This window comes from Macrobrachium rosenbergii, chromosome 25 (genome assembly GCF_040412425.1).
Source record: "Macrobrachium rosenbergii isolate ZJJX-2024 chromosome 25, ASM4041242v1, whole genome shotgun sequence".
Taxonomy (NCBI): Eukaryota; Metazoa; Arthropoda; class Malacostraca; order Decapoda; family Palaemonidae; genus Macrobrachium; species Macrobrachium rosenbergii.
In genome coordinates, this window is record NC_089765.1 from 10475876 (window position 1) to 10500875 (window position 25000).

Consider the following 25000-nt stretch of genomic DNA (forward strand, 5'->3'; position numbering starts at 1 on the left):
CAAGTTATAGGAAGAGGTCCAGGGAAAGAGACAAATTATAGGAAAAGGTCCAGAGAAAGACAAGTTATAGGAAAAGGTCCAGAGAAAGTCAAATTACAGGAAAAGGTCCAGAGAAAGACAAGTTATAGGAAAAGGTCCAGAGAAAGACAAGTTATAGGAAAAGTTCCAGAGAAAGACAAATTGTAGGAAAAGGTCCAGAGAGAAAGAGAGAGAGACAAATTATAGGAAAAGGTCCAGAGAAAGACAAGTTATAGGAAAAGTTCCAGAGAAAGACAAATTGTAGGAAAAGGTCCAGCGAGAAAGAGAGAGAGACAAATTATAGGAAAAGGTCCAGAGAAAGACAAGTTATAGGAAAAGGTCCAGAGAAAGACAAATTACAGGAAAAGGTCCAGAGAAAGACAAGTTATAGGAAAAGGTCCAGAGAGAGAGAGAGAGAGAGAGAGAGAGAGAGAGAGAGAGAAGAGAGAGAGAGAACTTACAAGAAAATGTGATAAATAACACCTGAGATTCAAACTGCACGCGTCTGGAAGAAGCGAGGCTTCCATTAGGTACGGATAGCCATTATTTTCCGAGAGGGGAAATTTTTAAAGTCTCGAATGTCGCCCTTTGTTAGTCATGGGGCTTTTGTTTCAGAGGCCGTTGTTGGGAAGTCATTTCACTAATGAATTTATACGTTTCTCTTGTCAGGTATTGATTCTGTACGGATGGCTTTGGGTTTGGCGGAGTTTTGATGTCTGTTGAATGGTTCAGATGTGCCACTGAGCACTACAAGATCTTAATTGTTATCCAGATAAATTTTGTAATTGCTTCTGTTGTCATTATTATTATTATTATTATTATTATTATTATTATTATTATTATTATTATTATTATTATCATTATTATTATTATTATTATTATTATTATTATTATTATTATTATTATTCACAAAAATCTCCTAATAGCTTGAGTCCCGAAAATGGTGAAAAAATCCAGTGGTGTAAATGTGAATATTTACATTTACACCACTGTGTATTTCTTCATTATTATTATTATTATTATTATTATTATTATTATTATTATTATTATTATTATTGTTATTCATAAATATCTCCTAATAGCTTGAGTCCCTAAAATGGTGAAGAAATCCACAGTGGTTTAAATGTGAATATTTACATTTACACCACTGTGTATGTCTTCATTATTATTATTATTATTATTATTATTATTATTATTATTATTATTATTATTATTATTATTATTATTATTATTATTATTATTATTATTATTATTATTATTATTATTATTATTATTATTATTATTATTATTATTATTCATAAATATCTCCTAATAGCTTGAGTCCCTAAAATGGTGAAGAAATCCACAGTGGTTTAAATGTGAATATTTACATTTACACCACTGTGTATGTCTTCATTATTATTATTATTATTATTATTATTATTATTATTATTATTATTATTATTATTATTATTATTGGAGGACTGGAAGGGTGAACGCAGCTCAAACCAGTCGAGACTTACTGTGTTACATACTCAGCAGGGGAGTCAAGATCGTTGCTATTTTTTCTTAAAAAATCATGTGGTTTAATTTGTACTTACATATATTCACATGAAGTTCTTTGCTAATTGCTCAGACAAGTTCACACAGATGTGTATATTATTTATATAGATGTGTATATTATTTATATAGATAAGTATATATTTATATATATATGTATGTATGTATACATACATACATACATACTGTAGATGTATACATATATATGAGTAAAGTTTGTAGGATAAGGAATTGAGCCAACTATGGATGGAGTAGCATGACTGATATTTGCAAATAATGTAGTGCTTGTATTACAGAAATATATATATATATATATATATATATATATATATATATATATATATCTAAATAATGAGCATGTATATGTTAATTAATAATCACAATTGTCTGCCCGTGAATATGAGTTAACCAGCATGAAAAAGAAAATGAGCAAACCCCTATTGACCCACCTGACATAACTGCCACCAAGGATCCATGCCAATAACTTTATATAATATTCAGACTTCATAAATCGAAGTAGGACAATATTAGGGGTGGAAAGGATAGCAAGCAGTTCAAGTCTAAGGCTTCCATAAGAGACTTGAAAGTCTTAAGTCTTGTCTGTGCGTGATTAAAACCGTTATCTTTCACCTGCCAGTAATGCATCTGAGTGGCAGCTGTGTTGCGTATGGGTTTACGTAGTTATGACGTCACCGCACCGTGCAGGGGGGAAACATACGCCTCAGATCGCAAGTCTATTGATTTGTATTTTTAGTTTTCTGTGACAGAAAACTGTTGTGCCGGCTTTGTCTGTCCGTCCGCACTTCATTCTGTCCGCCCTCTGATCTTAAACACTACTGAGGCTAGAGGGCTGCAGATTGGTGTGTCGATCATCCACCCTCCAATCACCAAACATACCAAATTGCAACCCTCTGTCCTCAGTAGTTTTTATTTTATTTAAGGTTAAAGTTAGCCATAATCGTGAGTTTGGCAACGATATAGGCCAGGCCACCACCGGGCCTTGGTTAAAGTTTCACAGGCCGCGGCTCATGCAGCATTGTACCGAGACCACCAGATGATAGATCTATTTTCGATGGCCTTGATTATACGCTGTACAGAAAACTCGATTGCTTGAAACCTTTTCGGCGTGTCTTTTTCCCTTTTTCCATGGGGCTGGGAGAGGTCCTTGGGAGGTCCTTGGGAGGTCCTTGGGAGGTAGGACGAGCCTAGGAAATAATCGCGAGTTTTGGTAATGAAAATAAAATAAATAGCTCTCTCATTTACCCAGTGGACGTTAAGTGGAAACACAGACTTTTATGGAGTTACGCTTGGATGTAATGCTCCGTTTTTTCATTCATTAATTTTCTCTCTCTCTTCTCTCTCTTAATCTCTCTCTCTCTCTCTCTCTTCTTTCTCTCTCTCTCTCTCATTCATTAATTCTCTCTCTCTCTCCCTTTTTTAATTCATTGTTCTTTTTCATTGATTGAATTTTCTTCTCTCTCTCTTTCATTCATTAATTTTCTTTATTTATTAATCTCTCTCTCTCTCTCTCTCTCTCTCTCTCTCTCTCTCTCTCTCTCTCTTTTTTATTCATGAATGTCTCTTTTTCTTTTCGTTAATTCTCTCTCATTCTCTAATTTTCTCTCTCTCTTTTGCTTTTTTATTCATGAATCAAAAGAAAATGAAAAAATGGAACTCTCTCTCTTTCTCTAAGAATTGAAGGGCGATTAACTTCAGAAAGATCTCTCCCTCATTTAGATATTCATTGGATGAAAGAAAGTGGTTCTTCTCTCTCTCTCTCTCTCTTTCTGGTTCAAGACTCTCTCTCATATTATGAAAGTATATGTCAACGTCCACATGAAAGCATATATAAAAATATATGATAAATGAAAAAGATACAGATGTGGTTTACTCTTTGCAAAAGCTTTTTTTATGTTTATTAGCCATTGTTGACAAAGTAGAAGATGGATAAAAGAATTTTTTGCCAGATAAACAATGATCCCGGTGTGATCATTTCAGCATCTTAATAACTCACAGCCATGAAGAAGCGCAAACGATTATCATTGATTCTGAGAAGAAAATAATCTTTGTGATGTTGAATACTCTGCAATGATCAAATAGATTATTGGCAAAATGATTTCTGGGAAAAAATGTCTATTTTGAACACATGATTATGCTTTATAAAACGTCCTTAGTCCACTTGAATATTGCAATATAATACCCACACTAAAAAGGATTTGTTTTTACTAGAATAGAAGAAGTTAAGGACCTGAACTGGGAAAGACTGGTCTTGAAAGGAGAAGAGAACGCTACATGGTAAATAGAAGGAAACAAAAAGAGCAAGAGTCAGCTATACCAGGAAAATTAAGGAAAGCACACAGGACATTAATCCACCACGCACCAGCATCGATAATGCAGCGTCAATGCGCTCCAGAAACATAACAGGAGATAGATGTGTTTAAGAATAAGCTCGACAAATAACTAAGATGCATCCCAGACCATCCAAGACTGGAAGATGCAAAATATACTCAAGTGGCAACTCAGACATCAAAGGTGCCTCACACTGAGGGACCTGGGGCAACCCTTGTAAGGTCTGTAAGGTAAAAGGTAAGGTCTCTCTCTCTCTCTCTCTCTCTCTCTCTCTCTGGTTGATGGCGTCAAATTCCTTTCTGCATGTTTCGTAGCGTAGACCAGTAAACAATGATCCCTGATCAGTTCAGCATCTTATAACTCACAGCCATGAAGAAGCGCAAACGATTATCATTGATCTCTGAGAAGAAAATAATCTTTGTACTCATGAAGCAGATTATTTCAGATGATTTCCGCGGAAAAAAATGTCCATTAATTTTCTTTCCTTACGAAAAATTTTTTTTGTTTTCTGTAGGGGGTGAACTGGGGATGGGGTGGGGAGAAATGGAAAACAAAAAGAGCGAGTCAGCCCCCTGTCACTCAGAAATTATAAAGGAGATAAGTTCCAACCCTCTCCCAGACTCAAGTGGTCAAAAATATACTCTCTCTCTCTCTCTCTCTCTCTCTCTCTCTCTCTCTCTCTCTCTCTCTCTCTCTCTCTCTCTCTCTCTCTCTCTCAGGGAAAAGTTGGGGATCCAGTGGTATCATCATAAAAATTCTGAAACTTTATATTTCTTGAAAATTTTAGGGATTTTTTTCTCGGGGGGGGGGATATATATTGAAGATGTTATTTTTTATCGTTGTAGTTTCGTAGTTTTCGGTCTTCATGTGCACACACACACACACCATCTTTGGAAATGTATGCTAGTTTATTATATATATATATATATATATATATATATATATATATATATATATATATATATATGTATATATATATATTATATATATATACACATACTGCTAGTAAAGGACTATTGTAGTCGAAAGGCCTAGCAACCACTCCATTTTTCCAAATCTTCGTGATCCAGTTTTATATATATATATATATATATATATATATATATATATATATATATATATATATATATATATATATATATATATATATATATATATATATATATATATATACAGAGGGTAAATCAGTTGAAGTGAGCGTCGTGTCAGAGTGGTACAGCACTCTGCAAACATTTGTGAGGTCCGTGGACTGCTCCTATCTGCCGCCGACCAGCCCACCCAGAATCTGCTGAGGTCCGAGAACAGGAAGTGAGGCTAGCAACCTCATTCTGAAGACTTGTCGAGGAGCTGGAAGGTTGTACCGTTCGGGTGTTAACCCTACCAAAGGGAAATGGTGTATGGTAGAAAATATATGTATATATGTATGTATATATATATATATACTGTGTGTTCTGCTGTAACTTGCTCTATTCCCTTTTTTTTGTCGCGTTTCAGCTTTTAAACTTCATGGAAAGTCGTATGACAACTTTTATTATTATTATTATTATTATTATTATTATTATGCAGAACATGAACCCTATTCATATGAGTCAAGCCCACCATAAGTCCCACTGACCTGAAATTCTAGCTCCCAAAGAATATGGTGGTTATTTGAAAGAAGCCACAGAAGGTAATAGGAAATACAGAAAGGAAAGATCAGTTACTAGAAAGAAGAATAATTAACAGATTAATAAATAAATAGACCAGAATATAAACAAATTATTAGGGTACAAGAAGAATTGCTTTATGGTAGCAATGCACTGCATCTGATGACACTACATCCTCTGGGAGGCTGTTCCACAGTCCAGAGTTGTGAGGAATTAAAGACCTCTGGAACTGAGAAGTTCGACAGCGAGGAACATTGCTTTATTGGTGCTTCTGCTGTTCAGCGAATCTGACTTCTCTCGGCAGGAACAGAGGATCATGGATCAATTGTGAATATGAAAGATCTTTGTTGAAATATAACTTATGGACCATCCGTCGATGGTCCAAGTCGTAACGGCTAATATTAGGAGAGAGAAACCTACCACCACGAACCACTCTGTCTAAAAGAGATAAAATCTCTGGCAGAAGCTGACATCCAGCAAATCTGGTCGCTCATTGCTTTTATTTTGGCGTTACACTGGCGATGGTCGTATTATTCCTACTCTTGTTTGACCCGAAATATCTCCGACTATTTTGAACATGAATCATCGAAAACTAGAGTGCAATAGTCCACTATTTTGAGCATGAATCAACCAAAACTAGAGCGCAGTAGTACCATAATGAAGGAACGAAAATACCAAAGTACCACTTATGTCATAGCAGGTCCCTTCCAGCACGAACCCCCAGCCCCCGAAAAAAAAAAATAATAACTTAAAAATAAATAAATGAAAATAAAATTCCCGTATCCATCAAAAGCAAATAAATAAATAAATTTCTTTTATTTTTAAGTGTAAAAAAATTTGATGAAAATAATTTCAATGATTAATGAACATCAAATCTGCCAAAAAAAACTCCTGTAATTCAGATGAATTCTTATCAATAGTTCAGATGAATTTTTGTCAATAATTCAGATGAATTTTTATCAAGGCTGAGGATCAAAGGAAAGTGGAAAGGTAGTGAAGCAGTTTTGAAATGTTAACGTTACTATTATTATTATTATTATTATTATTATTATTATTATTATTATTATTATTATTATTATTATTATTGTTACCCTTTAGAAAAACCAATGGAAAAACTAATTAGATTTTGACAAAGTTTGTTTTTTGACTTTTGCATCGTAATGCAAGTAACTATGGTAATAAAATTTCAATTATTATTATTATATATGATGAGATGTACAGTGTCAGAGATTACTGTGAACCTCATTCTTAATTGCATTGTTCATGATACACAATAAAAACCCACAATTATATCAATAAATTGTATTAACATGCAACAGATAAAACAAAGGCTTTGGAATACCTGAACGGCGTTTCTCTTTAGTGTTTTAAGTGAAGATTTTAACGTAGAAATTGAGATTTTGCATATTGATACAATTTATTTGCATAACTATGGATTTTGGTGACAAAACAGTTTATCAAGCTATTGTGAATTTCTTGACATTGTTCATGATATTAAATGACAAGAGAAAGTATTGAATATAATAATGATTGAGCCATAGGGAATGCTATCACTTAAACTCGGGTGTCGTTCAACAAACAGAAATCGACGGTGATCAAGGTTCAAAATAGCAGTAATAAGAACAATATAGATATGTGATTCCCACAAAGTGCGAAGTTCCAATAAAATCCAAATGGAAAAATAACTATTTTATGAAAGTACTTCATGACAGACAGTGCTTTAGGCGTGAATGCTTAGAAGAAATCTATTTAAACTTCTCCGCAGGGCGTTAGTGCCGTCAGTGCACCTCACGCGGTGCGCTGTAGGCATTACTTAAGAGTCTCCGCAGTATTCGTTCGGCCCCTACCTGCAACCCCTTACATTCCTTTTACTGTACCTCCCTTCATATACTTTTTGTTCCATCTTACTTTCCTAGCAATTGTTTCCTAGTGCAACTGCTTTGAGGTTTTCCTCCTGTTACGCCTTTCAAACCTTCCTACTCTCACTTTCCGTTTCAGCAGTGAATGACCTCGTAGGTCCCAGCGATTGGCCGTTGGCCTAAATTTTATATTTCATTCCATTCCGCTCGATTGAATCTCGTTAAAAACAGCGTCTTTTTTGGCGTCGAATACCCATTTCCATCGCGTCGATCGAGATTTGAGTCATACGCAGCGTCCGTCTTTTGACCGCGGTTCAGAGCACGGCGTAATTTGGAATTTTTTTTTGACTTCGGTAAACAAGAACCGCACTTTTCCCTTCTTTTTCATTCGTGAAGGAATGCTAATCATGATTAATTATCCCTAATAAACACGGAGGTCTCGTGACTGGAAGATGAAGGATTTGCAGTCCCAGCGAGCGAGTTGGCAAATAAAATGACCGGTCTCATCGAGAGATCCTTGTTTTAGAATGCTTTTTTTTTGGGGCCATTGTTCTCATCGAAAGATCGTTTTTTTTAGATTTTTTTTGGAGATATTGTGTTTTGGTATCAGAGTTTTTTTTTTTTTTTTACCTGAAAAAGGACAATCTTTGTTTTCGTGTTTGAAAGGAGAGAAATTTTAAACTGAAAAGTAACGGGAGTGCAGCCGGTCGATGGTACTAGTACGTTAGGTTCTCACGCTGGAAGTGGCTAGGCCTTTGCATAGAAGACAGGGAATGGTACGAGATACACCAGGGTTGGCTGCCCCTGGTAGAAGAGGTAGAGGTAGGTCAAAGGAGACGTGGTTAAGGACAATGAGGCGGGAAGCAGGAGACGAGTGTTGGGAGTTAGCCCAGGACAGAATGTGGTGGCGTGAGTTCATCGAGACCCTATGCATCCCCGTGGGGGCCACAGGAAATGATTGATTGATTGATTGTGTGTTTTGGTATTGGCATTTTTGAACTTTACAAAATTTCTTGAATGAATAGTACACGCAGGCGACTGAACTGCGCTAGAAAATAAAACATAGCCCTTCTGGGCCATGTGTTCAACAAGATGGCACGTCTTTGAAATTGCGAAGTAAAATAAACTTTTAAAATTGTCGGAGGAAACGACGTGTTTTCCCTTGTCAAACGTATCGGAAATGTTTAAAAGCGAATCTTACTCTGGAGTAGTACGGTACTCATGTTTTTTTTCCAACAGCTGATCTTGCCTTTCTGTATTTCATATTACCTTCTAAAACTTCTTTCAAATGAACGCCATATTCTTTGGGAGCTTGAATTTCAAGTCAGTGGCCCCTGTGGTGGACTCGTTCCAAGATGTCTGACCTTGGACTGGCCTGCATACTTTTATATATATATATATATATATATATATATATATATATATATATATATATATATATATATATATATATATATATATATATATATATATATATATATATATATATATATATATATATATATATATATATATATATATATATCTCGAGGAACATTTTAGAAAGACTTTTGCGTAGAATGTGAATCGATAGGAAAAAAAAAAAAAAAAACTGCATAGATTTATCTCTTGTCATTCGTTAAGAATGGTGTGAAGGAAAGGAATTTTTTTTTTTGATAGAAATTAAGAATAAAGAAAGGGCCACAGATAATTCATTATTATTTTATTTTTTGCTAATGAAGCTTGGAATTTGGTGCTCACTTCTTTGCGTTTTTTCTGTTAGTGGTGAACAAAATATGTGTGGACATATTTTATTCTCCTTTTCATACCTTTTGTCTATATTTCTTCTGTGAAGGTTTCAGTATCTATAGCTGCTCTCTCTCTCTCTCTCTCACTCACTCTCTCTCTGTACATGTATATATATATATATATATATATATATATATATATATATATATATATATATATATATATATATATATATGAATGCCACATTTATATATATATATATATATGTATATATGTGTGTATTAATGACTTAATATTCTTGTAATAATAATAAGAATAATAATAATAATAATAACAACCTCACGAAGCCATGAGACTTGTCAGCACCACCAGTCATGCCTGTCAGACGCGTCATTCCAGACATGACTTTTGTATATCGCCCAGTCAGCTTTGGAAAGCGGCAATTCAATTCAAGGTTTGTGCTGTTATTCTGTTTGCACTGAAGTTACGAACACATTGACATCGTCAAGTTGCATTTGCAACTTTCAATAAGAATCCTTCGAGCTTAAAGGATTTGCAACTTTCAATAAGAATCCTTCGAGCTTAAAGGTTGCAGTGAATTTCCTATAGCTGGCGTTTTAAATATATTTTTATTTATTTGCTTTTAGTTCTCTGTAAAAGACAACTGTTGTGCCGGCTTTGTCTGTCCGTCCGCACTTTTTCTGTCCGCCCTCAGATCTTACAAACTACTGAGGCTAGAGGGCTGGAAATTGGTATGTTGATCATCCACCCTCCAGTCATCACACATACCAAATTGCAGCCCTCTAGCCTACTCAGTAGTTTTGATTTTATTTAAGGTTAAAGTTAGCCATAATCGTGCGTCTGGCAACGCAACAACACAGGCCACCACGACCGGCTGAGAGTTTTACTGACCACGTCTCGTACAGCATTATAACGAGACCACCGAAAGATAGATCTGTTTTCGGTGGCCTTGATTGTACGCTGTAGCGGCTGTAAAGACAACTCGATTGCGCCGAAGGAACTTGGGCGCATTTTTTACTTGTTTATTGACTTATATAATTATAATTAGGATTATCGCCAAACTAATGTTGTGCGTGCCAGAAGTTTGCAAGTTGAAGGTAGATTATTATAGACTTAATAAGCTCAGATGCGCTTGATAGGTTTTTTAATCGGATAATTACATGCTCTCTCTCTCTCTCTCTCTCTCTCTCTCTCTCTCTCTCTCTCTCTCTCTCTCTCTGCACTACTATTAATACTGCCGTAGTCTGTTACTGTCTACTACAGGTGCGTCACACTGCGGTAAAATATGTAAAAAACTTATGTCGGAAACTTGTCGCATACACATCACAAACAAGTTGAAACAAATCAACGACTTGTTGGTACCCCTAACTCTCTCTCTCTCTCTCTCCACACTAATATTACTACTACTACTGAAGCCTTTTACTCACTACTGAAGGTGTGGTCACACTGCGGTAAAACATGTAATCAACATATGTCATAAATTTGTCGCACAAAAATCACAAACAAGTTGAACACAAGTGAGTGACTTACTGGTAGTTTTAACTGGTGCTCTGTCTCTCTCTCTCTCTGTCTCTCTCTCTCTCTCTCTCTCTCTCTCTCTCTCTCTCTCTCTCTCTCTCTCTCTCTCTGCATTACTATTAATAATACTGTGGTCTGTGATTCACTACTAACGGTGCTTATACACAGCAGTAAAATATATACTAAAACATGTTGGCAACTTATCGCACACACATCAAACAAGTTGAATACAAGTCAGCGACTTGTTGGTAGCCCTTAGCTCTCTCAATCTCTCTCTCTCTCTCTCTCTCCACACTAATATTACTACTACTGCTGTAGCCTTTTACTCACTACTAACGGTGTGTCCACACTGCAGTAAAACATGTAATCAACATATGTCGGAAACTTGTCGCACACACATCGCAAACAAGTTTAATACAAGTTAACGACTTATTGGTAGTTTTAACTAGTTCTCTCTCTCTCTCTCTCTCTCTCTCTCTCTCTCTCTCTCTCTCTCTCTCTCTCCACTAATATTACTACTACTACTGAAGCCTTTCACTCACTACTAACGGAGTGTCCACACTGCAGTAAAACATGTAATCAACATATGTCGGAAACTTGTCGCACACACATCACAAACAAGTTTAATACAAGTTAACGACTTATTGGTAGTTTTAACTCTCTCTCTCTCTCTCTCTCTCTCTCTCTCTCTCCACACTAATATCACTACTACTACTGAAGCCTTTCACTCACTACTAACTCTCAACATATGTCGGAAACTTGTTGAAACAAGTTTAATACAAGTTAACACTTATTGGTAGTTTTAACTAGTTCACTAATATTACTACTACTACTGAAGCCTTTCACTGTGTCCACACTGCAGTAAAACATGTAATCAACATATGTCGGAAACTTGTCGCACACACATCACAAACAAGTTGACTACAACTCAGCGACTTACTGGAAGCCCTAGCTCTCTCTCTCTCTCTCTCTCTCTCTCTCTCTCTCTCTCTCTCTCTCTCTTGATCACCACGCTGTCTTGTACGATTTCTCTAACTGTTTCCCATTTTACAGCAGCTTCCAGGAGGAAGGCGGGGGCCATATCTTAGCCCGAGATAATGAGACTGCACAGTTTCTCTCTCCCAGAAGAAGAGGGCTCTTAATAACGCCGAATTTAGGCTAGGTTGGGCGCCGTGTGATAAACGGCTCCTGGATTATTTACACTTGCCAAGAATAATGCAACGTAAGTTTTTGGGAACAAGACGGGGGCAGTGGAGAAGGTTTGGGAAAAGAGAGAGAGAGAGAGAGAGAGAGAGAGAGAGAGGGCGGAGTTTGTTCCCCAGCGTTGCAAGCTGAATGAAAAATCGATCAAAATCATGTCAAAAGTTCCTTCCCGGTGGCATTTACCCCGAGATGTAACCGAGTACGGGACCTTTCCCCGAAAAACTAACCATAGCAGTTTATTGAAAATAATCTCATTATGTTTCCCACACCCAAATTACGGGAGGAGTCTTCATGTAACCTAACCGAAAATAATCTCGTAATGTTTCCCACACCCAAATTACCGTAGGGGTTACAATATAACCTAACCTCCTAACCTAACCTAACCTAGGGGGAATGGCAAAAAAAAACCGGGCTGGTGCAATACTAGCATACATCTGAGGAATTTGCTTCCTGGTTTAAAAAGGTAAATTATTATAAATGATTGTAGTCCACATTATTGATGACTTCAGTAATAACATAAGAGTTAACTTATTGCGTTTCTGTTAATCGAATGAGTGAAGCGTGCACCTGGTAGCTTACTGATTGTGGTGAGTTTCAGCCGTGGTGAGGAGGTGCGTCGGCTGACAACCTCTTTCTAAGGTATTCGTTGAGCACCGGGAAGCTAACGCTTGGTTTCAGCTTAATATATATATATATATATATATATATATATATATATATATATATATATATATATATATATATATATATATATATATATATATATATATATTATTATCATAATTTATGTATGTATTTATATACATATATTTTTATATATGACATATATATAATGTATGTATGTGTTTGTATACATATATTTATATATATATATATATATATATATATATATATATACATACCTGTATGTGTGTGTATTTATACACATATATTCATACCTATACATACTTGTGTTTTTGCATTTTTGTGTATATGTGAATTGTTCCGTTTTAAGTGAACTCACACACACACATTATATATATATATATATATATATATATATATATATATATATATATATATATATATATACATATACTATATATATACTCATTCAAATATTAATCACCAAACAGCCCATCGGTATCGAATTCAGATTATAATCCCAGAAGGGATTATAATCAGGAATTCGGACTCCTACCTCTCTGGGTAGCTGCACGGGCAACAGTAAACCTAATACACTCAGCCAGTGTAACGAATTCTCAGAGTCATGTGTTGGAACCCCATTCGTGGGTCCATTACCCGCAGGTTGCACTGAGTTCGATATTACCGGGCCGTTTGCGGCTAAGTTTTCAGAACTGCAGAAAGTCATTGGCAAAATCAGTAACAGAACTGTTCCTGATATTGATAAAAATCATAATACTCCTGTTTACGGAAGTTTTGTCCAGTCCACAGCCATGTTACAAGGAGATATTTTTAGGCTTTTCGTCAAGGTTGCTATCAAATTTATGCTCACGACTTGGGAGTCATAGTATGCTACTTATTGTATCGTACTAACAGCGACCCCGACTAGGGATTAAGCGGAGAAGAAGAAGCTGGATCACATCAGTGCCATGGATAGTGAGAAGCGAGCATAAAATAACTTTCTGGGAGATATTTCAAGGTTTTCTTCGAGGTTGCTATCAAATTTACGCCCTCGACTTGGGAAGCATAATATGCTGCTTCTGGACAAAATTGTACTAACAGCGACCCCGACTAGGGATTAAGCTGAGAAGGTATGAGAAACAAAGAAATTTGCAGGGTTATATTTCAATTTTTCTCCAAGATTGCCATTCAATTTATGCTGACGACTTGGGATTCATATTATGCTACTTGTGGAATAAATCCTACTAACAGCCACCCCTACTACGCATTAAGCTGAGAAGAAGAAGAAGAAGAAGAAGATGTTGGATTATATCATTCTTTGCACGAATATGAGAAACAAACCTAAGGAAATTTGTTGGGAGCTATTTCTTTTTCTTCAAAGTTGCTATCAAATTTATGCTCACGACGTAAGAAATCATATTACACTACTTATTACATCATACTAGCAGCGACCCCGACTAGGGATCAAGCTGAGAAGAAGAAGAAGAAGAAGAAGAAGAAGAAACAAGCATTGGATGCAGGATCACTGTTTATAGCCTCGGTTTTTTGAATGCTATAGGCGCTTCCTCATTCACGTGCCTTGGGTATAACAGATTTATAACCTCGCAAGTTCTGTGGGGGGAAACTGAGTTCAACACCTTTCCTTATAATAGGCAAGGTTTTTTTTAGACTCAGGACAAGGAAGAATTCTTAAAGTTATATATATATATATATATATATATATATATATATATATATATATATATATATATATATATATATATATATATATATATATATATATATATATATATATATATATATATATATATATTAATATAATATATATATTAATCCACAACTTAAAACGTCCTTTAATATCAATTCGCTCTACCTCGAAATAATATATTTTCATATATGTTACCGAAGGGGAATTTTTAGTTGATAATGAGTTCGTCATCTCGTGGGCTCGAACCAGCGAAGACAAGAACTCAGGACTACAGTGGACGCATTTTAACCGCGTGGGTTAAAATGCGTCCACTGCAGTCCTGAGTTCTTGTCTTCGCTGGTTCGAGCCCACGAGACGACGAACTCATTATCAACTAAAAAATTCCCCTTCGGTAACATATATGAAAAAATTTATTATTTCCGAGGTAGAGCGAATTGATATTAAAGGACGTTTGTAGCTTAATGATTGATAAATAAATAATTGAATTGAATATGAATCACGGTGATGTGATAAAAAAGTCATATATATATATATATATATATATATATATATATATATATATATATATATATATAAATTTTCATACATGTATTTATATATGTTTATATATATATATATATATATATATATATATATAATTTCATATACATATGTATATGTATATATATACACTTGTATATATGTATATACATATATATATGTATATATAAACATATACATTACATATATAAACATATGTATATATATATAAATAAATAAATAAATAAATATATATGTATATATATTGAGTATTTTTGTCCTTCGTATATATAAAATATGCCACAAAAAATGTCAAGTCTGGTAAATAGATCGAGTAAGTTTCATTCAGGAACATACATTTGATGTAGACGAAGAAAATATATTATACAAAAACGGAGACAAATTCAGTAGGTATATGCATATGAATGTGCTCTCCCTGAATACATTCTCCCTACATCTATGTATACACGTAAAGAGGCACATAACATTTAAATAAAGAAAATGTGTCGATAACTTCATCCAATTTAAAGGCCATGTGTATTTTGTTGATTTCCTATTTTTGGGTCGGCAAGAAATATGTCTATTTTTTTTTTTTTTTCATGGGAAGCATCTGAGAGTTAGATAGGAAATGCACCAGGCGATTGGCCGTAGGTTTTGTTTTATCGCTGCCCCCTTCTTTCCGCTGGGATCGATTTCGTGCAAGCGGCTGGCTCGTTTTTTCCTTCTTCCTTTTTTTATATTATATATATATATATATATATATATATATATATATATATATATATATATATATATATATATATATATATATATATATACATACATATACATATATAAATGAATTTTATCACATCACCGTGATTCATATACAATCATTAAGCTACAAACGTCCTTTAATATCCAATTCGCTCTACCTCAGAAATAATATATTTTCATATATGTTACCCGAAGGGGAATTTTTTAGTTGATAATAAGTCCGTCGTCTCGTGGGCTCGAACCATGGAAGACAAGAACTCAGGACTACAGTGACGCGCATTAAACCACACGGTCATCATATATATGCATATATATATATATATATATATATATATATATATATATATATATATATATATATATATATATATATATATATATATATATATATATATATATATATATTAGATATTTCTTATATGGAACTCCTTTTAAACTTATTTATTTATTTATTTATACTAACTTTTTAGTGTCCTATTCAATTTTATTACGGCTTGAATAACCTAGACGTTGCGACGCCAGTTTCAGTAGACATAAATCAGTCGTGAAAAGAAATCAGGCAAACCGTCGTCGGCGCCATTTACGAAATCTCTGATCGAATGAAAGAAAAAAGTAAAAAAAAAAAAGGGAAAGAAAAAGATAGGGGTCAACACTCACCATCATCAGCAGGAAGCGCATCTTCACAATTAATTCACGGCAGAGGTCACCTTCAATGCGGGGTGGCGCTGGGTGCCCTAGTTTTCGAACCGGGGAATTAATACACTCCGTTTGGGTATGCTAGAGTTCTCTCTCTCTCTCTCTCTCCTGGCTATGTGTGTGTTTGTGCTACAGCGGCAGTGTGCCGTTGGAAAAGTTTCCCAGGCGAGAGGAAGTTGCAAGAGCGACTGTGTGCGTGCGTCCGCGTTCCGCCACCTCCCGTCCACTACTGAGCCATTTGGTCAAGCTGCAACGATAGATATACCTTTAGCGTCTCTCGCTCTCTCTCTCTCTTTCTCTTCTCTCTCTCTCTCTGGTGAGATCAACACAACATCTCCCCCACCCTAACATCTCTTCCCCTACCCCTGTTCCCTCCCTCTTTAGCAGGAAAAGAGAGAGAGAGAAAAAAAAACTAAAAATAAAAGCGCAGTAAGGAAGGTCGTTTTGAGAGACCGACCTCTCGAGACTTTCTACATTACATCATGATTCTCATCATTTATGTTCTCTCTCTCTCTCTCTCTATTTCTTTGAGCTTCTCGAAAACCTCCCACGAGTTATCACGAGTCTTTTTATTGAGGTTCATCGCTGCATTTGCTGCGTCAGAAGTGACTCGTTGCTTGAAAACGAGGCAGGATTCGTTTCAGGTCGTTTTTATCGATCGGGATTAACAGTTTTTTTTTTTTTTTCGCCGTGAAAAGGATTGCCCGGTTTATCTTCTGATTAACTACTCCGAAGCCCCCGACAACCGTCGCCCCCACCCCCTACTCTGGGACGTGACGGTAATGAATAATTGCATTCTCTCTCTCTCTCTCTCTCTCTCTCTCTCTCTCTCTCTCTCTCTCTCTCTCTCAGCTATATCTTGCAAGTGTATTTACATTGTTCCTCTAAACCGGAAGCCAGAATTAATATTGCATTATATAACTCAAGAGAGTGAAGATTACAACAACACTCTCTCTCTCTCTCTCTCTCTCTCTCTCTCTCTCTCTCTCTCTCTCTCTATATATATATATATATATATATATATATATATATATATATATATATCTATATATATATATATATATATATATATATATATATATATATATATATATATATATATATATATATATATATATATGAATTTTTGTCAAATACATCGTGACATTTTTCATATTCACAAACCATAAGCTACAAATGTCGTTTAATATGAAGTTCCTCGACCTCGGAATAAACACCGGTGGAGAATTTATAAAAGTGATAAGCGATCCACGAGAAGTCGTGTTCTCCCAGCCTTTCGGTGGTTCGAGTCCACCTGATGACGGATCGCTCAAGGCTTATAAAAAAAAAAAAAATAAAAAAAAAAAAAAATATATATATATATATATATATATATATATATATATATATATATATATATATATATATATATATATATATATATATATATATTCGTGTATGATTGCGAGTACATCCTTTCCCAAATATACTATTATAAGAATTCAAATTCGAATGAAAATAAAATGAATTTTTATAAACATTTATATACAAGAATATCACACTTCACTGACGCCGCCTTCTCTCTCTCTCTCTCTCTCTCTCTCTCTCTCTCTCTCTCTCTCACCGAAGTAGGTCACCGCTCTGCTAAAACATAGCTTTTCATTATTGCAATCTTCGTCGCTGACCTATCAGTTGTGTGTTGATCATAATGTGCGCGGTGGAATGACCGATGCAAATTGCAACCCTTGATTGTTTTATTGATTGGTTAATTGCGATGTCAGTATGCCTGCAAATGGCTCCCTGGGTTGGTCGAGAATGTTGTCCCGTTGGTTTGCAAGTTGCTGGGATTGCTTTAAGTTGCTTTGCTGTGACGCGGAATCACACGTGTGTTTTTGTATTTGTATATGTGTATATATATATATATATATATATATAAAATACATATGTATGTATATGTATATATAATATATATATATTTATATATGTATATGTGTAAATACATATATTTGTATGTATGTATATATGTATAAATACATATATATATAAATATGTATGTATATATATGTATATATATATATATGTAAATATATATACATATATATATATTTGTGTGTGTAAATATTTAACATATATTACATATATATTTATTTATATGTATATGTATATATATATATATAATGTGTATATATTTTATATATGTATATATAAAATTTGCTTATTATTAATACATCTTAAAATTCCACGAGGCCAAATTCATTTTTACCATAAAATCGAGAACAGACATTGTCACAGTCATCCCATAAATCAAGGTGAAATTCCTTTCGCGAGGAGAAAATAAATAGAAGTATTCACTGCTTGATGTGTAACTACACACAGCGCTCTCTCACGGGTAGTATGCGTATGTTGCCTAGTGGGTATCTGATGCCCTTATCTACGCCTAGCCTTTTATTTTGCTTTTCTTGAAGTGGGCATGAGGTCATTATCCATTATTCCAGGACCTTTGGCGAGTTTTCCTCTTCTTCCCAAAACATCCGAATGGCTGGGTTTGGAACCGTCCTTCCCTGTTGTCAACCGAAGACTCATATCGACGTATATTTGGAAATTTGTGAAAAATTCACCATTGAAGTATGATGAACAAAGAGGTATAAAATTTGTGAAAAATTCAGCATTGAGGTATGGTGAATAAGGAGGTATGAGGTATGGTGAATAAGGAGGTATGAGATATGGTGAATAAAGAGGTGTGGTGAATAAAGGTGTATAAAATTTGTGAAAAATTCAGCGCTGAGGTATGGTTAATAAGGAGGTATGAGGTATGGAGAATAAGGGTGTATAAAATTTGTGAAGAATTCAGAACTGAGTTATGTTGAATAAGGAGGTATAAAATTCGTGAAAAATTCAGCGCTGAGGTATGGTGAATAAGGAGGTATGAGGTATGGTGAATAAGGGTGTATAAAATTTGTGAAGAATTCAGCACTGAGTTATGTTGAATAAAATAAAATTCGTAAAAAATTCAGCGCTGAAGTGAATAAGGAGGTATGAGGTATGGTGAATAAGGGTGTATAAAATTTGTGAAGAATTCAGCACTGAGTTATGTTGAATAAGGAGGCATAAAATTCGCGAAAAATCCAGCGTTGAGGTATGGTGAATAAGGAGGTAGGCTGTGAAAGATTCTTGATTCTTTGCAGCGCCTCTTCGGCCCCGAGATTCAGCACCTTTCATTCCTTTTACTGCACCTCCGTTTATATTCTTCCTTCCATCATACTTTCCGCCCTCATCTAACAAATCGTTTCATAGTGCAACTGGGAGGTTTTCCTCCTGTTACACCTTTCAAACCTCTTATTCCCAATTTTCCTTTCAGCGCTGAATGACCTCTTAGGTCCCAGCGCTTGTATGTTCTATCTCTATCTATCTATCTATCTATCTGTCCTGTTGACGGCAGTGGTGTTGATTACTGTTCTTTAATAAGATAAGGAATATTGTTAGCATTTTATTTCATTCTTGACTAGTGCACCATAACACTGTATCTTTTACTTTATGCCCTAAGATATAATCTCAAGTTGTAGAACCATAACACCTGCATTTGATGACAACCATTATGGTTGCGGGTGTTAGTGCTTTCAGTATTTATGTCCTAAGATATAATATTGTGTCATAAAGGCATCTGCTTGCCTTCACCGACTGGGTTCAGTAACTAAAATGTAAGTGTTGTTTCCCTAAGTGATATGTTTCTGAACTGACAAAGTTGTTGATAGTCCAGAGAGAGAGAGAGAGAGAGAGAGAGAGAGAGAGAGAGAGAGAGAGAGAGAGAGAGCTGTGTTAAACATCCCTGTTTGACCTGATTGTCCAGAGAGAGAGAGAGAGAGAGAGAGAGAGAGAGAGAGAGAGAGAGAGAGAGAGAGAGAACTGTGTTAAATGAGCCCTGTCAGACTATTACAACAACTTTTTCTATGTAATATAATATTTGATTAGCTAGAATTTATCAGCAGCTATCATATACGTAGAAATTCGTGTTCGTGTTCTGTCCTTTTCAAAGAAAACTATTGTGCCGGCTTTGTCTGTCCTTCCGCACTTTTTCTGTCCGCCCTCAGATCCTAAAAACTACTGAGGCGAGGGCTGCAAATTGGTATGTTGATCATCCACCTTACAATCATCAGACATACCAAATTGCGGCCCTCTAGCCTCACTAGTTTGATTTTATTTAAGGTTAACGTTAGCCGTGGATCGTGCGTCTGTCATTTTAACTTGACCGCATCTGGGGAGCAAATGAACCACTGGCCGGTCGTAGGACGTTGTACAGAAAACTCTTAGCCATATTTGCGAACGAATTTAGGTTTTCACATCATTAGGTCTCCTTCTAGAGGCGGGAACGGGGGCAACTGAATGAAATGGAATGTAGAATTTACGTCAAACGCCACACGGTGGGACCTACGAGGTCATTCGGCGCTGAAAGGGAAATTGAGAGTAGAAAGTTTTCAAAGGCGTCACGGGAGGAAAACCTTCTTCAGTGGCACTATGAGACAGTTGTCAGGAGAGATCTGAGGAAAGGAAGAGGGAAGAAGGAGAATATAAACGGAGGTCGGGAAAGGGAAAGTGGGCACAGGATGACTCATAAATTTTCTGGATTTGCGCGAAATGATCTCAGACGGAGGGAAAACCAGTTCGACTCTCTTGGCAACCAGATCCTGGTGATGAGGCTTTTTCCTAACATTTTGTGTGCGGGAAATTTTGGTCTGAGGCCAATAGCAAATCCTCCCCGCAGGGGGATAGCGCCGTCTGTGCACGTCACACGGTGCACTGCAGGCATTACTTCAGGTTCTTTGCGGCGTCCCTTCCTTAGCACCCTGGCTGCAACCCCCTTCGTTCCTTTTACTGTACCTCCGTTCATATTCTCTTTTTTCCATCTTACTTTCCACCCTCTCCTAACGCTTGATTCACAGTGCAACTGGAAACTCACAGGTCCCAGCGCTTGGCCCTTGGCTTAGATATTATATTCCAATTTTATTTCAGTGTAGGAAGATTTAGTACAAAACTTTCTGAAAAGGAAAGGTGGCCGCAGACTCTGACGTGAACGTCGTAGCTGTTGAGAAAATGCGTCTGGCTTCAGGTATCGTAAGAGAGAATTACGTTTTCAACTGACTGAGTTTTGATGGCGATCCAGACCAGTCTTCCAGAACAGTCTATCTGAGGCATGTGTCCTAACAGGTGCATTATGTAATGTTTTTTTTTTGTCTTTATGACTACCTCTTCTTCCCCTCCTCCTCCTTCTTCTTCTTCTTCTGTGCTTAATCCTTAGTCGGGGTCGCTGATTTTAATGACCTTCCACCACCTGTTTCTATCTTGAGCGGCTCAGTTCATAACTGGTTTTGGTAGATGTTTCGTTGACTGATACCATTCCCTTTGCCATTCCCTGGCCCATCCTGACCCCAGCCCTCCCTATTTATCCGGGCTTGGGACCGGCACTGGGTTGGACTGGGTAGCCATACCCAGTTGCTAGGTTAGATTTCTCTTACATCATTCACGAAAACTGGCTCACCAAATAGTGAACAGATATACTTCAGTTATTGTTTTAAAGTATTTCAACTCTTGAGATTTCAGTGTTTGTCGCGCCAACTTGGAAGATGTTACTGGGTGATCAAAATGTTGACGCAAAATTATTATTACGCCAAAAACCGGTCATCTGTGGTGCGTGTTGAAGGCTTCTTTAGCGGTTGTTGAAGCGACAAATCATTCTTGGCGCGCAAATCATTCTTGGCGCGCGAAACATCGCGTTTAAAATTGACGACAGTCTCAAATGCCCGCAACATCCACTCGTTACCGACCATACTAAAGCCCAGGTTGTGTTGCAACCTTTACGTATGCAGCATCGTCGATCATAGATGATAATAGATAATAGGCGTATAGAGACCATTAAGCCCCAACGATTCCAGTAAACAAAAGCGAATCGGATCTCTCCTTCGGTGATCATGAAAGACGGAGGCCACGCGTCTGTTTCTGTATGTCCGCCTGTATCTGTCTGCGTCTGTTCCGTAGCCGGAAGGATGTATATGGTCTGAGGAAGCGAGAGGAAGAAAGGATACGAAGAGAGAGAGAGAGAGAGAGAGAGAGAGAGAGAGAGAGAGAGACCTTCAAACTAGTCCTATGGAGTTGCGTTCTTTCCGACCCGGTATTTATCAGCAGAGCGCACCTGTTCGCTACCAGGATGTGAGCAATTAAGGTGAATTCAATGGATTCTTTGTGGACCTTTAATGGGGGATAGAGAGAGTCCGTCGGCAGTGTCGCGCTCGTCAAAGCTTTCAAGGGTTTTTAGTCTTATACTCTGGTACAGCAGTTGCTTGTTTCATGTCTTCACGGGATGTGTCTATTCCAGCTTTTTCCCTTAGTGGTAGTGCCGCCAGTGCACCTCATGCGGTGCACTGTAGGCATTACTTAAGGTTCTTTGCAGCGTCCATTCCTTAGGCCCCTAGCTGCAACCCCTTTCGTTCCTTTTACCGTGCCTCTGTTCATATTGTCTTTTTTCCATGTTACTTTTCACCCTCTTCTAATATTTTAGTTGTGCAACTGCGAAAGTTTTATTTCTTGTTACACCTTTCCAACCTTTCAGCGCTGGATGACCTCGTAGGTCCCAGCGCTTGGCCTCTGGCCGAAATTCTATATTCTATTCTTTTCTATACAGAATGAATAAAACCTATGCCCAACATTATAATTATGTTAATTTCGTCGGCAACAATAAGCCTTGATTGAGGTGATAATTGGCCAAATGGATGAGTTGATTAGGAGTCTCCCGCCGTAAACACCCCCCCAAAAATAGCAGTCCCTTAATTAGAGCTGAAATATATAACATATGATATTTCAGATTGTGCGCTGACTCTAATCCACGCGGAATCTCTAACGAACCAATTAAAAAGGGAGTCTGCAAATGAGATAATCTAGCCATTTCTGCCGTGGCCTAAGGGCTGCAAACCAGAGCTATGGCAGGACTTGTCGTTATTTTGTTTTCCGTTCAGGCTAGCCATGTGCTAGCCGTCAGTGCAGCTCGTGCGGCGCACAGTAGGCATTATTCGAGGTTCTTTGCCGCGTCACTTCTTCGGCCCCTAGCTGTAACCCCGTCCTTTCCTTTTTACTGTACTTCTGTCCATATTCTCTTTCTTCCATCTGACTTCCCACCCTCTCCTAACAATTGGTTATCGTGCAACTGCTTTGAGGTATTCCTCCTGTTACACCTTTCAGACCTTTTCACCGTCAATTTCCGTTTCAGCACTGAATGACCTCATAGGTCCCAGCGCCTGGCCTTTGGCCTCAGTTCTATATTGTACATTCTGTACTGGCACGGGCTCTTGCTCTTACTAGACTCTGGTCGAAAAAATAGTAAATAAAAAGTTTTCAGATGCGAAATCCATCATAAAGCCCCGTAAGGGGGCAGTGCCAACAGTGCTCCGCATTTGGTGCATTGTAGGGCGTTTGCAGCGTTCCTTTAGCCTTTTACTTTCCAACCTTTTAGCCTTTTGCTGTCCAACCTCTCTAGCTATTGCAGTGTACTTCTTAGAGGCTTATACCATGTCTCATTTTCGCTTTAAAAGGAACCTCTCTTTCGAAGGTACAGCTTTGATGATGGTGAATTTGAAAACCACTTTCCATAATGTTTTCTCTTTTGTTCATTTATTTGTATACGAATGTTAGATCAGTTCCGATTTTCCTAACACGAGGTGTAATTACATCATAACGTTTTTTTTACAACCTCTCATCACTTGTTTATAGCCTTTTGAAGTAACTCAGGATCCAAGAGTGCGGGCTTTTTACAGAATGAGTGAAAGCTGCCTTGATTCCAGAAAATTCCTGCCTCTTTTTGTGGGAGTGGGAAGCCGCGAGCCAAGGTCTCTAGATCTTGCTGATAGCAGACTGAATTCTCACAAATTATACGAATAGGTTTTGCTGTACTGCAAGAATTTTACGAGAAGTTTCCCCTCGACAGAAGAAAATCTCTGGGCACTGAATGTCCCTGGATTGTAGTTTTCTGTAAAAGAAAACTACTGTGCCGGCTTCGTCTGTCCGTCCGGTTTCAGATCTTGAAAACTACCGAGGCTAGAGGGCTGCAAATTGGTATGTTGGTCATCCACCCTCCAATCATCAAACATACCAAATTGCAGCCCTCTAGCCTCAGTAGTTTTTATTTTAATTAAGGTTAAAGTTAGCCATAACCGTGCATCTGGCAATGATATGGCCGTGGTTAAAGTTTCACGGGCCGCGGCTCATACAGCATTGTACCGAGACCACCGAAAGACGGATACCTATTTTCGATGGCCTTGATTATACGCTGTACAGAAGACTCGATTGCGCCGAAGAAATTTCTGCGCATTTGTCACTTGTTTTATGTCATTACGTCTGTTGCATCAAAAGTACATCCTCTGCATTCTTCCTTGCCTGACTTAGCTGCTTTTGCACGCAACACTAGGCGGGCTGCTTCTGAAAGACCTTGTTGTTTTCTAGCATTAGGCTGAATGCCACTCGGTTTCCCAGGCGTTTTGTCTCGGCTACGACTAAAACGCGGAATAGTTCGCCTAGTGCAGGTGTGCAGTCATCTGATCTGCAACGTCTCAGCGAGGAGAAAATTCACCCCTGCTCTGTGCTGTTGCTACTGGGTGATTTCCTTTGGAGCCCTGTTGGGTTTGTAGTCTGTTGACTCTCTGTCCGCGACGGTTTTTAGCCGAAGATTTAAAGAAAGAAAGTGTTTATTGTGTGGCTTTTGTTCCCGAAAGTTGTATTTCATGCTAGGAGAATGGACAAACTTTTATTTGCGTGTCTGTACATCTAGGAGTTTACCTTATGTAATGTCTTCTGTG

The 25000-nt window shown here is 37.0% G+C and overlaps 2 protein-coding genes across 2 annotated transcripts in view; one reads left to right on the top strand and one right to left on the bottom strand.

The window, feature by feature from the left end:
* Positions 1–16420, bottom strand: part of LOC136852314 (germ cell nuclear acidic protein-like) — a 98013-nt gene extending 81593 nt beyond the window's left edge. The window contains exon 1 of the mRNA XM_067126829.1: positions 16146–16420. Within this exon, the coding sequence (XP_066982930.1) occupies positions 16146–16166 (21 nt within the window). The 5' untranslated portion in view covers positions 16167–16420. The remainder of the gene's footprint in view (positions 1–16145) is intronic.
* Positions 1–25000, top strand: part of LOC136852318 (sterol carrier protein 2-like) — a 236860-nt gene that overhangs the window by 90133 nt on the left and 121727 nt on the right. The gene's annotated exons all lie outside the window — the stretch shown is intronic.